The sequence below is a fragment of the Loxodonta africana genome, chromosome 9, assembly GCF_030014295.1.
Source record: "Loxodonta africana isolate mLoxAfr1 chromosome 9, mLoxAfr1.hap2, whole genome shotgun sequence".
Classification (NCBI taxonomy): Eukaryota; Metazoa; Chordata; class Mammalia; order Proboscidea; family Elephantidae; genus Loxodonta; species Loxodonta africana.
Window position 1 is genome coordinate 55,656,488 of NC_087350.1, and position 16,045 is coordinate 55,672,532.

General features: G+C 37.7%; 1 protein-coding gene across 1 annotated transcript in view; it reads left to right on the forward strand.

Moving 5' to 3' along the window:
- Nucleotides 1-16,045, forward strand: part of C5 (complement C5) — a 109,597-nt gene that overhangs the window by 14,186 nt on the left and 79,366 nt on the right. Inside the window, exons 4-9 of the mRNA XM_064291519.1 lie at nt 1,037-1,107; nt 3,707-3,798; nt 5,297-5,379; nt 8,854-8,944; nt 10,781-10,895; nt 14,325-14,451. Of these exons, the coding sequence (XP_064147589.1) occupies nt 1,037-1,107; nt 3,707-3,798; nt 5,297-5,379; nt 8,854-8,944; nt 10,781-10,895; nt 14,325-14,451 (579 nt within the window). The remainder of the gene's footprint in view (nt 1-1,036; nt 1,108-3,706; nt 3,799-5,296; nt 5,380-8,853; nt 8,945-10,780; nt 10,896-14,324; nt 14,452-16,045) is intronic.

Below are 16,045 nucleotides of genomic sequence, written 5' to 3' on the forward strand. Positions count from 1 at the left end.
CCAGTGATGCTCAGGCCAGGACTGGGTTTGTCCTAAGGCAGTACGGAGGATTCAAGGTGAGAGACGAGGTGTGAGGGGAAGAGAAGACCAGAGTGTGGAGGACTTACCAAGCATTTCACTTTTATCTTGTAGCCTTAGCGAAACCAGTTTTAGGGAGCTTCTTTGGCTTCTTGTGTAAAGCTTTGCATCATACTGACCCTTTAAAAGGTATTGGGCTTGTGGTACCAGTTCTATTTTATTTGGTAGGTAAAGTGCTGACCATGAAATGTTTTAAGCAGCAGTAGAACCCTAGAGAAATTACAATATGCCTTTGGAAGGAACTGGATCAGCTTGCCTAAAACATTTATGAGTTAAAAACTAAACAGGTGCTTTTTATTTAAAAGGTAGGGCTCTGTTAAGTGACAGAAAGAAATAAAAGAAAAATAAGTTATTGAGCCTTACCATGTACTTTTTTTTTTTTTTTTTTAACAATAAGAGAACAACGTAGGATCTGGCTCAATAAATATAAGAAAGCCGTGCAATTCAAAACTGCCTGTAGCAACAATGAGAACTAACCTGGGACTTTGTTGGTTTCATAAGTGTAAAAGTGTGCAATGTCTGAGTCAAACTACAGTAATTTTCTATTAAAATCTTCAATATATTCTGCTCCATATAACCATATAGTAGATGTCACTTTTTTGCTACTATGAAATTCTTGATAAACAATGGCCTAATTACCGATATACCTAATTTTATATTGTGGGTGGTTCCCAAAAAGTTATATGTAAAAGTATTTTAATAAAGTGAATGGTACTTGAAATACACCAAAAGAAAAATATTTAAAGGGATCTAAGAGAATTTTTCTTAAAAGAAAACCATCTTTTGTAGTGCGTATGTTCTCAAACTAACTTTCTTTTTAATATGGATTTTTTGTGTATTGATTGTGTGTTGGTTTTTTATTTAAATGGCACTCATCTCTATTAAGAATGATTGTTTTAAAAATCAAAAGGCCCTTGTATTTGGCAGAAGTTTTTAATGATGTCAATTATTCTTACAGTAAAGGTTAGAGTTTATTCACTGAACGATGATTTGAAGCCAGCCAAAAGAGAAACTGTCTTAACTTTCATAGTAAGTGTGTTTTTTATTTAAATAATAATTTAACTTATTTTCAGGACAAGATTCATCATTCCATAACTCTGTCTCACACCACACTAAATCATTCACTCCTTCATAAATGGTTATAGCACTGTAGGTCTATATCTCTTCCCAGTAGACATACAGGAAAACCTAATAAAAATTAAGTCTCAACAAGTTGAAGGATTTTGAACTAAGCCATTTAAATATATCCTTGGTGATTTCTTTTTTAAAGAACATCAATCACTAAGAATTAATTGAATATCTATTATGTACAGTTGGCCTTCTGTTTACATGAGTTCCTCATCCATGGATTCAACCAACTGTGATGGAAAGTATTCAGAAAAAAAAAGAAAGTTCCCAAAAGCAAAACTTGATTTTCCTGCATGCTGAGCACTATATTGAATCCACAAAAATGAGATGATGTGTAGGCTTCCCTGCTGTAGCCTCCCGCCATTTCACAGAACCTCAGTCTCTAGCATTTGTTGTTTGAGTATTGTTCACCTCGTGTCTTGACGTTATTCCCTCAGCAATACAGTAAAACAACTATTTACATAGCATTTACATTGAATTAGGTATTATAGGTAATCTAGAGATGGTTTAAAGTATACGGGAGGATATGCATAGACCATGTGCAAATACTACGCCATTTTATATAAGGGACTTGAGCATCTGTGGATTTTCGTATCCATGGGAGATCCTGGGAGCCAATCTCTTGCAGATTCCCAGGGATGACTGCATCATATTTCTGATTTGTACAACAATTCAAGATAAAGAGTTATAATCCATGGTACTTACACTTAACGAATTTAGAGTTTATAACTAACATGCTAACAATGTGAAAAATGGTGCTAAACCATGAGGTAAAGATCATCAGCTAGCCAACATTTATCAGACATGACTTAAATAACAGATGATATGTGCATGTAAAACAAAGTCCCATGCTCTTACCCAGTTTGTGTCACACCCCTACAAAATATTTGTGGGTAATAAAATACTACAGTTAATCATAACAGCATCACCTATTAACAGTAGGTATGTTAGTAATGGTTCTTCATGGAACACTTTTTCTCCTACTCAAAAAAGAAAAACCTTAAAAGGCAGGTGAAAACAGAGTGATATTGGGATAACTTTGAATCCTTTCCAACTTTCAAAAACCATAAACCTTTCACAAATTTTAATATCTAACTACTTTAATATTAATTACGAAGAGAAATTAATTAATTGTGAAGCAGTAGAGTGTTCCAAGATCGTGGTTGACAAGAGGCCAAGGGAGGCTTCAAGGAATGGCTGGAATTTGAACTGGGCTTGGAACAATAAGTAGAATTTAGGTATGTGGTGAAGTCAGAGAATTTCTAGAAAAGGAACAAAAGAGAGCAAATAGAGAGAAAGCGATAAGGCAGAAAGAAAGGAATTGATTTGAGAGAAGAGTCAACCCTGGAAAATGGAAGAAAATAAAAATTTGAAAGTTAGAATAAGGCCAAAGGCTTAGGTAGCCAGACTTAGGAGTTACAACCTGCCACCCAAAATCTCAACTACAGATTTATAGCACAGCACTAAGACAAAGACCGGAAGTGCTATCTCAGGGAAATTTATAGCAAAGAGCATTGCTACAATAGAAGTGAGGGAGTATGGAGCAAGGGAAATCACTCAGGGCTGCTGCAGAAATCTAGATGCAGGGAGAGGTGATACAGGATTGGCAACAAGAGGAATGCAGAGCGAAGCCTCAAAGAATGCTGGAATGAGGGGAGAGTGACAAGTAAGAGTGACTGTTTTATGGAAGTAAAGGTAAACTTGAGTGACACAGAATCCTGGTACCACACGATGAAGCTTGGTGGCCTGTTACCCAGTGTAAGAGGCCAAGTAGACTGGGGAAAGGTCTTGATTGACAGATTGTGGAATCTGATCCCGTAGTGGTAGGGAATAATATGTAGGAAAAAAAAAAAAAAAATGTAGGAAGTGTCTTAAAAATGGTACTTGAGAGAGATCATCTTAGAAGCATTGTACAAAGTAGATTGCAGGGATGAAAAACAGCTAGGAGGTTATTTGGCTATGATTCTGATTCTTGTTCAAAATAAGTCTTTGTAATTCAAGGAAAAGAAAAAAAAAAAAAAAACTCTTAAAATCCTGATCATGGATTTCATAGTCATGGCAAATGATGGTAAGTTTCTGAGTTAAGGCTGAAATGGTCTGCCACGTGTAGTCTAAAGAAAGCCAAAGCATCATTTCAATAATTTTCAATAATTTCTAACCCAAACACAAAATGAAATTGGTGGGGAAACTTTATGAGAACTTTTAAGACTATGTAACCATTTTGAGTGTTTTATCAAGTTCAAAATGTCCATATTGCACATTTATAAAATGTCTAACTAAGAAATACATTTTATAGCATATTTAGAAAAATTTAAATTAACATATAAAAAATTTAGAAATGAATATTTGCCTTCCACAACACTTAAATAATCTTCCTCCTTCATGTCTAATTTGAAGAGTGGATATTTGTTGGTAAATGTTTCTGTAGAAAAAAAAAAATCAAATCAGTGAAAATGTTTGAAAAAAAAAAAAAAAAAACAATTTCTGTGCTTATTTAAAGGATCCCGAAGGATCAGAAGTTGACCTGGTAGAAGAAAATGATTATACTGGAATTATCTCTTTTCCTGACTTCAAGATTCCATCTAATCCTAAGTATTTTAAAGTATTTGTTGATAAGGTTTTCTCTGAAAAGCACATCTGGAGCTTTTAGTTCTGCAACAGATAACCAGTCAGAATGAGCCACCTACTGTTAACAAATGGTGTCTTTGTGAGAGAAATATGAATATGCAAAATCCTTTTTTTTTTTTAATTTTTATTGTGCTTTAAGTGAAAGTTTACAAATCAAGTCAGTCTCTCATACAAAAATTTGTATACATCTTGCTATATACTCCTAGTTGCTCTCCCCCTATGGAGACAGCACACTCCTTCTCTCCACCCTGTATTTCTGTGTCCATTCAGCCAGCTCCTGTCCCCCTCTGCCATCTCATCTCCCCTCCAGACAGGAGCTGCCCACATAGTCTCATGTATCTACTTTATCCAAGAAGCTCACTCCTCACCAGTATCATTTTCCGTACTATAGTTTTTTAGTCCAGTCCAATACCTGTCTGAAGATTTGGCTTTGGGAATGGTTCCTGTCTTGGGCTAACAGGAGGTCTGGGGACCATGACCTCTGGGGTCCTTCTAGTCTTGGTCAGATCATTAAGAGAATTTGAGGTCTGCATCAGTAAAATCATCAACACCTCACCCCTCCAGGAATCTAATGAACTTTTAGTCTAAAAGACTGTTGTGGTCCCTTCCCTCACTCCGAGTGTTATAAAATATTGATCCTTTCTAATCAGCATCTACATAGACTGCCAGAAGGTAGAATCAAGAGGGAGGGTGTTCTTGAAGCCATCTCTTCCATTTGGCCTCATGGTAAATTATTTGAGAATGTGCTTAAACAGAACTCAATGTAATAACTATTTAATGAACATATTCCTGATATGGGAGTAAGCGATGCAAAATAGAAGAGGGGAATCCACAGTCCCTGCCTTCAGAGAATTTAGAGCAGACAGACAAGACAAATGCATCTCTAAATGGCTACAATATGACTGTAAAAAAAATCATTTTATGGTTATATTTGCCCTGTCTTCTAGAGGAGTGTTTGCATTTAATTCACTATACTGAAAATTTTCTAGAAATTTGGATGAATTGGGTAGTTAGAATAATTTGGATCATCTTAAAATTGCACAATTTCTTGAAAATACTATATGCTCTGTAGTTCGGAGAAACCCTGGTGGCGTAGTGGTTAAGTGCCACGGCTGCTATGGGGCAGTTTTACCTGGCCCTAGAGGTGCAGTAGTTAAGCATTTGGCTGCTAACCAAAAGGTCGGCATTTCGAATCCATCAGGCACTCCTTGGAAACTTTATGGGGCAGTTCTACTCTGTCCTATAGGGTCACTATGAGTCAGAATCAACGCCATGGCAATGTGTTTGATTTTCTGGTTTTCTATAGTACAGAAGCATTTCCATTGCTCCTTGTCAGATTATGTTTCAGCCTACTGTGACAAGTATGTCCCCACCTAATCACCTTTGCACATGTTGTCCCCTCTGCTTAGGATGTACTTCACCTTGCTCTCTATAAAACTGGCTTCTTCTCTTTCTTCCTCAGATATGGTGTGTGGACAATTCGAGCTAAATATAAAGAGGATTTTTCAACAACTGGAACTGCATATTTTGAAATTAAAGAATATGGTAATTTCTGACAATTAAGAGTTTTCCTTTAAAATGTTAATGTTTTTGCAATAATTATTTTTGTTAATGTACTTAACACAAAATCATTCCTAGATGACAATGAGCCAGCCTGCTGGTATGGTTAGAAGTACTGGTTGGCGTGGGTGGGTGGTAGTTGTTGGAATGCCTAGGTTCTAGTTCCCACATTTCCATGTTAACTTTGAGCAAGCAATCATTGTCTCTGGACTTGCGTTCTTTGTCATAGAGCTGAAAGTACCTAGTCCCATGAGGAGCTTGATAAGTTAAGGTTCTTTCCAGAACTGTGATTTTAGGAGAGTTTTAAACAATCAGAGATGTGGTAAGTGTAACCCAGTAAAATTGATAAAGGATTTAGTCAAGACTTACAATCAATTCATGACAAAACAAGGACAGCATCAGGTTTCTTTACTTCTAGTCCAACACTATCTTCCTTCTGGATCACAAATCTCTAATGTATTTCTTTGGAAATTTAATATGTTCTTAGTTTGAAATCGATCATATTCAACAGACTAGTAATTAACATAAAAAACCCAGTTGCCATCCAACTGATGCTGACTCATAGTGACCCCATGTGTGTCTGAATAGAACTGTGCTCCATAGGGTTTTCAATGGCTGATTTTTCAGAAGTAGATCACCAGGCCTTTCTTCTGAGGGGCCTCTGGGTGGATTTCAACTTCCAACCTTTAGGTTTCCAGCAGAGCATGTTAACTGTTTGCAGCACCCAAGGACTAATAATTAACACATGAATAGCTTAATCTTCCATTTGTTATAGTAGTTTAATAGAATATTTGTGTGCTCTGTTAACAAATTGGAACTTTCTTCTGTTTGAAGCCATTTTTTTAAATGCCATCAGCAGACTCATGATGATATGGAGAAGAAACACAAATTTCAACAATTAGCAAGAAAAACAGTGACATAACAAATTTGTTATAATGAAACTCAACCTTACAGGTCATAGGCTCTCCATAGTGTATCTCCGTAGTGTATGATCCTAACCTATCTTCCTTCCTCCAAGTATTTGTACATATTTTTTTTTTTTTTTTTAGAATTCATTTACCTCTTATTGTCTGCAGCTGCCCTCATCCTGGTCCTCACCAGGCTCCCACCTAGAGTACTGCAAAAGCCTCCTAACTGATGTCTTTATTGCTTGCAATTAGCCAAAATAATCTTGAAATGAAAATCTGATTGTTATTTCTCTATCGAAAATTCCCCAGTCACTCTCTACTCCTTTTATAATGAAAACTAAAATCCTCATTTTGAGCTAACTACCTCCTCAGCCTCCTTTTATTCCGTTCTCTATTTTACTGGGAAATTCTGGTGGTATAATGGTTAAGAGCTATGGTTGCTAACCAAAAGATCAATAGTTCAAACCCACCAGGCACTCCTTGGAAGTGCTACGGGGCAGTTCCCCTCTGTTCTGTAGGGTCACTAGCAATCAGAATTGACTCGACAACAACAAACTTTTGATTTGCTATCTCACTGTCCTCCAGCATCAGTGGCTTTGCACATGGTATTCCATCCGCCTGGAACACTTTTCCTCTCCCTCATTGTGTAGCCAACTCCTACTTATGTTTCAATTCTTGGTTTAATTTTGTTCCTTATGGTACATATAGTGATCACGAACTTTTTCAGCCTCCTGAGTTTATTGGGAAGCTACTCTACCATTGACAGTGCAAGCGGCTACGAGGCAGGGGGCTTTATGACTGTTTGAAATCAAAGAAATGGGTGTGTGCTGCAAATTACTGTTTTTACAAGGTATTGTATGAAGTGTCTGAATTTTTGGTAGGAAAAATAGAAACTTTGAAAATTTTTATTTGTTACATGTATGTACCAGTAGACCCTGGTGGGCACTCTGGGGTATAATTAGTCGTACTTCATATGTACCACTAAACACTTAGTGTAGGCTTGTGGAAAGAAGCAAGAAAAAAAATCCATACTACCTACCAAAAATTCAGACACACTCAATGATTCAGCATGCTTCCATTAATGAAGACACATGATATCAACAAAAAATTCAAAGCAGAAAATAATTGGGTCGCCAAAGGGTTAAAAAACATTTCTTCAGGGAAATTTTCCCTGAATTCCCTTTCCTGGATAGGAGCTCTTATACTTCTTCATATCTGTTTTCACAACTAGAGCTTAGGTGATTATTTGTGTGATTATTTATTTATGCCTCTCTTACCTGCTTGTCTGTGAACTCATCAAGGACAGGGGCTGTGTCTCTCTTGTTCATGTTGCTAGGAGAGTGCCTGCCATGTGGCAGGTCGGTATTTGATGATGTTGTTGTTGGCATTGTTGTGTATTGTTTTCTTGTGACATCGAGTCGATTTCAACTCATACTGATCCTATAGGACAGAGTAGGACTGCCCCATAGGGTTTCCTAGGCTGAAATTTGTACTGGAGCAGATCGCCAGGTCTTTTCTTCCACGGAGCAGCTGGTAGGTTTGAACTGCTAACAGCTGAGCACTTAACCATTGTGACACCACGGCTCCTTTATTTAATAATAGGATGCAATATTTCCCTGCATCCTATATCCTGGAGAGAACACAGCTGCCCTGATCTTGGATGACAGATTCGTAAAATTGCATTGCTCTTTTACTTCCAGCCTTCTCCATCTAGGTCACATGAGGCACATCTGAAGACAACTCTCTCACTCTTAAGTGTCAGTCTTTGCTTGGTCACAGTATCAGGTTCATTCAGTCACCCAGTTGTCTATTAAACGTTATGCAGATTAATAGAATTACAATCTATAAGCCCTGGCACACTGAATATAAAGAGATGACAGTGTCACTTAGACAGATTAATTTCCTTTGGGCTCTCAATATACCAAAGAGATAGATAAAAATTGACAACTTCCTTTTTGAAGTAACTTTCAACTTTGTGTAAAGGTTTTTTTCTTATGGGCAACTGTAAGCTCTCTCTTCTTTATTAAATTCAGAGTTTTATGATGACATTTCTGACACTGAAGAGATTTTATCTATTAGACAAAAAAAGAAAATGCTAAATAAGCCAGAATTTTTCATTTCTACTTTCAATTTAATTCAATAGACATTTGTTGAGCATATACTCTGTTTAAGACTTATGAGAAGGGTAAGAGGGAGATATACAAAGACAAATAAAGAGCAGTTTTTTGTTGTTGTTTGTGTGTTTTCAAGGAGTATGGGCTATACTCTAGTAGAGGAAATAACCAACTGCCTATAACTGCTGATAATAAATGCTGCAATCAAAGTGTTAGCAAAGTGTAACTGGTACACAGATGCTTTATTGGCTTCTGATTGGTGAAGTGGGAAGGCTTCCCAGAGATACTATTATTGCTGTTGTTGATGATGATGATAAGGACAATATTGTGTTGAAGTTAACAGTTTGTCCAACTATACCAGAAAGTATAGTTGGTTCCTGTGCTCTAAAAGCTGCTCTGACTTAATAGTAATAGTGTCTCTTTGTTTTCATTTTCAGTGTTGCCACATTTTTCTGTCTTAATAGAACCAGAAAATAATTTCATTGGCTATAAGAACTTTAAGAATTTTGAAATTACTATAAAAGCCAGGTAAGAAAGTTATTGTTTTCAGATTATGTTGCTAAATTTAGTGTCAACTCTGGTTGATGATAGCTGCCCAAAGTAAGATCTGGATTTATTAGCAATGTCTGCCTTGACTTTGGGACTGACTGACTGAGATTACATCATGCCTATAGTTTATTTGCTGATTCTGATTTTAGCTGTTGGTTATTCACCAGTAAAAAATCCTAAATATTTAAGCTCAGTGTGTATGACTAGGAATCATCATAACTTAGGATGCTGAGACTGAGTCAGAAAGCCTTACTAGCCATTTTTTTAAACGGTTATATCAGTGAGCTAATGCTGCATAACTAATTACCTTAGACCCAATGCCTTAAAATCACATTCATGTGTAAGTCAGCCTCGAAGTTCTGCTGATCTGGGCCAGGCTGACATCAACTGGGCTCACTCATGCGTCTGTAGTTATTGGCAGGTCAGCTGGAGCTGGCTGGTCTAGGATGGTCTCCCTCACATTTCTGGCTTTGGCTGGCAGTCAGCTGGGGCTAAGGATAACTGGGGCGTGTGTCTCTCATCATCCAGCAGGCAGCAGGGCTCAGAAAGACAGAAAAAGTGAAAGTGTGAAAGTCCTCTTGATGACTAAGCTTGAAACTGGCACACCATCACTTCCACCACATTCTTTTGGTCAAAACAAATCACAAGGTCAGCCCGGAGGAAACACACTCTCTCCCCTTCCACAGCACCCACTGTTTGCAAGAAACTGTGAAGGGTGCAGATACAAGGAGAGCTGAATTGGCTTTAGTTTCAGAAGCAATCCACCACAATAGCTTTGATCATTTAAAAATGACAATACCAAACCAAAACCAAACCTATTGCGGTCGAGTCGATTCCAACTTGTAGTGACCCTACAGGACAGAGTAGAACTGCCCCATAGGGTTTCTAAGGGATGCCTGGTGGATTTGAACTGCTGACCTTTTAGTTAGCAGGCGTAGCACTTAACCACTACTCCACCAAGGTAAGTTAGTTATTAATAACAACACCAAATTATATAGCTGTATGTGTTGGGTACTTTTCTAAGCATTTTGCGTATATTTGCTCATTTATTCTTTACAACAACTCTGTGAGATAGATACTGTTATTATCCCCATAATACAAATGAAAAAAACTGCGGTACATAAATGTTAAGGAATTTTCCCAAGATCACACAACTAGTAAGTAGCACAGCCAGTCTGATTCCAGAATCCATGCCCTCAAATGCTACCCTATACTGCCTCTGTTATTATTATTTCTTCTGAAAATAGAGTGTCAGTCTAGACCAGCATAAAAGGTTCAATTGACTGAGAGTTATAGACACTGACAGCTTTTGATGGAGACATTTCCTTTACTTGTCCAAATATGAATAAGGAAAGTTTACTCTTCTAGTATTGTTTCCTATACAGAAAGTTTCCTTTATTCATGCTTTTATTATAAGCTAAAATGGAAGTATGCAGTTAGAATTAAAAAAAAAAAAAAAAAACTTATCTCATGTAACAACGAAATTGAATAAGCTTCTTTTAAAGACATAAAAGAAAATAGGGAAGCAGGTCCCCATTGATATCAAAATCATCAAAGCAGTACTGTGGCTTGTAGGAAAGGCACCTGGACCTGAGTCTTTTGATCTCCCCGAGAACAATTTTTCATTAGCATACAGTAGTAAAAATTGGTCCTCTAGCCTTATTACAGCCTTCTGAGGTGGAAATGAAATAGTGCATGAAAGACACTTTAAAGACTATCCAGTACTTTATATAATTTCAAATTGTTACATTTTATCTGAATCTTATTATTGTAGCTGTGTTAGCAAAACAATTTTGTGGTATTCTTGCTTGACAGGTATTTTTATAATAAAATAGTCACTGAGGCTGAAGTTTATATTGCTTTTGGAATAAGAGATGACTTAAAAGATAATCGAAAGGAAATGATGCTAAAAGCAATGCAAAGCACAATGGTAAGACGTTAAGACACATTCACTCCTACCTAAGGAGGTATGTTTTCATCATGATTGCTAAGAGATGGAAAGTGTGTTAGTTTCCTAGGGCTTCCTTAACCAAGTACCATAAACTGGGTGACTTAAAACAACAGAAACGTTTTCTCTCACTGTTCTGGAGGTTAGAAGTTCTAATTCAGGGAATCGGCAGGGCCATGCTCTCTCTGAAACCTCCAAGGAAGATCTTTCCTTATTTCTTCCAGCATCTGGTTTCCAGGCATCGCTTGACTTGTGACAGCATAACTTCAATCTCTGCCTCCACTGTCACATGGAGTTCTTAGCTGTGTATCTGTCTGAGTTTCTTCTTCTCTTTTTATAAGAACACTTGTCCTGTTGGATCAGGGCTCTCTCTACTCCATTATGACCTCAAGTTAACTAATTACATCTGCAGAGACTCTATTTCCAAATAAGGTCATGTTCACAAACACAGGGGATTAGGACTTGGACTTATCTTTTTGAAAGTCACAAATCAACCCATAATAGAAAGTTACTTCTGAATCATCTGGTCCAATTCTTCATTTTGTACAGATGTGGAAGTTGAATCTTACAATTCTCCATTGGCTTCCCATTGTCCTTAGGATAAAGTCCACTTCCCTGGGCACCAGATTCCCTCGTCAGCCTATCTTGTGCCACTCTCTCCTTCTCTCCCCCTGCACTAGTCATTCCAGTTTCCCAAACTTACCATAACCTCTCTTGCCTCCAAGTCTTTGGAACAATGTTCCTTCTGTTCGGGGAACTGCTTTTCCTTTGCCTTCTCCTACCCCTGATTTGCCTGGCTAATTCTTTCTCATTCTTTAAGCCTCAGTGTTGACACTGTTTCTCTGGGAAGCCTCTTCTAGGTTAGCTGCTCCTGCAATGTATTGCATAGATCCTGAACCTCTTTATTAGAGCGTTTTTTTTTTTTTTTCGTACTTTATTGCAGTGGTTCTCAACCAGTGGGCTATTCCCCCTCCCAGAGCATATTCAGCAAAGTCCAGAGACATTTGTGGTGGTCACAACTAGGGGAGAGGGGTGCTACTGACATCTTGTGAGTAGAGACCAGGATGCTGCTAAAAATCCCACAATGCACAGAACAGTCCCCCATAACAAAGAATTATCCAGTCCAAAATGTCAATAATGCTGAGATTGAGAAACACTGCTTTATTATAATGGTTTATTTCCTCATCTATCATTCTTTACACTAAATTCTTCATGGATCTGAATTACTCCCTTTACCTGCCCAGAGCCAGCATGATTTTTGGAAAATAGTAGGTGCTTTATAAATATTTGTGAATGAATGGATGACACATGGAGAAGTTACCTGTCCATGGTTAAGGGCTAGTGATTGCTGGGACCGCAATTAGAGCCCTTGTCCCCTTTTTCCTTGTTCATTGTTATTTACATTATGCCATAGATGACATGGTTCATGTCATTTTGCTCTCTGTTGCATATTCATGTAGTTTGCATCGTAAATTATTTAACCTTTGCTTCCAAAAGACAGTTTTATTTATTCAAGATATAATCAAATGCCTTTTTTTTAATGCAAGATCCCTTGCTAGATGCTTAAGTTTAAAGCATTCAAGTCAATCGATTTTAGAAGAAAAATAAGGCAAAATCTATTTTACTGAATTTGCTAATATTATATGATTTAGCTCCATCCCCCATTGTATGTTTTTAAATTAGTGTTTGAATTTGTAACCAGTGAAGTACAAACTAAATATTACAAAAACCCATCTGAGAGACCTAGAAAGATGGATGATGACTCAGGGATTAGAAGAAGTTATCTTTATCAGTTAGTACAAAAAAGAACTGGGACTCATACATATAGTCAGCCTCAAGCCTGTCTCAATCATCCCCAGGGTAATTTACCTCTGGTCTGCCTTATATGACTAATATCTTCGGGTATTTTATCTTGAACCCCTAACTAGATTTTTAATTCCTTGGAGACAGGAACTTACTTATAACTCTGAGACCCTGGACAAATCATTTAACCTCACCAAACTCACATTTGTCACAGTAAAACGCAAATGTGTTAGACTACGTAGATGATCTCTAGGGTCCTTTCCGGCTCTTTAGTTTTATAATTCTGTGAAAGGGAATTGGAGAATTGAAGTAATTATCTCGTTTATTGAAAGGAAAGATGTATGCATTCTTTTCCTCACATATCGTTCACACTGGAGTCCCTGAGTGGTGTAAACAATTAATGTGTTTGGCTGCTCACTGAAAGGCCGGAGGGAGGTTTAAGTCCACCCACAGGTGCCTCAGAAGAAAGGCCTGGCAATCTACTTCTCAAAAATCAACCTTCGAAAACCTATGGAACACAGTTCTCTGACACACATGGGGTTGGCATGAGTCAGAGTCAATTCAACAGCAACTGGTTAGGTTGTCTGGCCAGTGCTCCTGTCATCCCAACACTGGTGGTGGTTGTGGTACCCTTCACACTGACAGCCGGAATCTCTTAAAGTCAGAAGTACCATTTGATTTCCCTCTTTTAAGAATAAGTTTCTTTCAGGATTCTTAAAGGTTATAACCTTGCCTTTCAAATGGAAGCAGACAAGTTTTAGAAACTAAACAAGGAATGAGTATTGACTCTAAATCTTGAACCATTACTATATCCTCCAACTTGCCAAGAATTATTGGTATTATATAATGAGACTGTATTCATTATTAGGGTAGAAATCTCTATTGTCTTTAACGGTGTTTTTCAGATTGCCATTATGGGAATATTCTTAGGGGCTCATGAGTTCCATAAATATTTGAAGTTCCATAAGTAGTTTAATGTCTACATTTTAATTTTAATGATAAGTAAGTAGCTAATCTATTATAAAGATAAAACCCTTTTGTGGTAATAATTCATAATTTAAAGATTTCTTATAGCATAATCTTATAGTTTCTTAAGTCGCAATTTCTCAGAAAGACCCTTAGGACCCACAAAATGTGTTTTCTAAAATCCAGGAAATACCTGTTTCCCCTGCAAACAGGGCCTATTTGCACATTACTCAAATGTGAGAAACACCGCTTCTGATGGTAGCCTATGTCAGATACATTTTGAATTAATAAAGGAAGAGAGAGTGAGGGTTTAAGGGGTTTTAGTTTTAGTCTCACCAGCCCCTAACCTGCTGGGAAAGATTGGATAAGCCACAGAGCCTATGTTTTCTTATCATAAAAGAAAATGTTGAACCATATGATGTCCAATACTCTTAATTAGGTCTCTATAATTCTGTAAAAATGAATTAGAAAATAACATTCTGGGCTTAGTTGTGTACTCAGCTATCCACTTTATTGATGGAGTTAAACTATTCCTCTGACATTTGCCTTCAACTTAAAGGCTAGTAAGAGCAAATTTTTAAAAAATTTTTCTTTGTAAGTTCCTCTCTGAAATAACTCTTCAATTTTTCCCCTTTTAAAAAGTTGATAAATGGAGTTGCTCAAGTCACATTTAACACTGAAACAGCAATTAAAGAACTGTCATATAATAGTCTAGAAGATTTAAATGACAGGTACCTTTATATTGCTGCAACAGTCATAGAGTCTACAGGTAAGTTTCTTTCTTTTAACTTTCAGGAAATATTTAGATAGCATAATAACGGTAAAAATAATGTCTATGGTTCCTAGTTAAATTTTACTTTTTTATATTATTAAAAACTGGGATACAAGTAGATCTCTGCCGCTCTCTAGTTGTTGGCAAGCCATTAGGTCCCTATTACCTCAACAGCAAATACAGGCATACTAGCTGCCCAGTTGATATCCCAAGTGGTTGTGCAGGTTAACTGGCTTGAACATCTGGCACCCCAGTGTTCTCACCTGGTGAGAATTAAAATTAAAATGTAGGTTTTTTTATAATGTATGTAAAAGATGTTTGATAAAATAATGTACAAATGAAAAGTATTATTATCATTGTTTAATTCTTCTTATCTGTACAATGATATAGTTGAACTAAATGTCTCCTAAACCCTATAGAATTCAGGGATTCTCTCTAAAATTAGAGATAATAATAGTACATTGGTAAAATGGATATAATAATAGTCTATACCTCATAAGGTTGTAGTAAGGATCAAAGGGTAAATATATGTAAAATTTTTGAAACAGTATCTCTCACAGTGTTACATAATTGTCAGTTCATCTTCTTATTCTTCTACTTTTCCTCCACCACCTCTTATTCCTCCTTTCTCTTCCTTCTTCACTACAATGGACCACCTATTAGTCTTAACATCCTTAACATTTTATCTAGTGTACTTATAATCTAGGAGCATCAGAATTTGTCTAGATTCCTTAGGGATAAGAACCAGCAGCATAAAGCTGGTTCCCATGAGGTGGAGGTCAGACATACCTCCACTCCCCGACCTTTTTATCACAATTCTGACACCAGCTGTCCCCTCTACGGCACTCTCTACTTTTCTGCTGGGTTCAAAAATTCATAGCAATGGTCACACAGAACTCATGAACTGTACTTAGAGTTAAGTGGTTTATTAAGGAAGTAACAAGGTACAACTCGGGATCAGGATCAGGAAGCATGTAGGCAAAGTCTAGAAGGCTCCCCTGAAGTGGAGAGCACATCCCTCCCTCCTTCAGTTGCAGGACAGCTCTCTCAGCTCCTCTTGGCCATGCAAGCAAGGAAGTCCTTCTCTCTGCCATGCATGCCCCCTCTCAGCCATGCAGGCCTCCTCTCAGCTGCCCCAGGACAAACCTTATCTCAGGCCCACTCAGGACAGGCGTCCTCCAGGCTCCCTCAGGAAAGGCCTCCCCTTGGCCATGCATGCCCCCTCTAAGCTGTCCAGGCCTCTCTGCCATCAGCCTCTCTACTACTAACTGACCCAGCTCATAGCCAGTGTAGTAGCTTTGTTCAGCTCTCTTAGCTGCATTCCTAGCACAGGTTTCTGTCATCACCAGCAACTCTGCCATAGGGCCTCTTCCAGGCCTCTTGCTGTTGTCAGTGTTATAATCCTTGACCTGTGTTATAGCTCTTTTAGGAAGTTCCATCCCCCTCTCTCTCTACTTCTCTCTTCTTGACTTTCTTGCTTTTCTCCTTTCTTAAACCACTTTGGGTTTGGCTGCTTATATAAGCAAACTCCTTGTCAATTTCAAGGCATGGCCCTCCCAGCAGGGCCACTAGGTGACCAATCCCCTCAGTG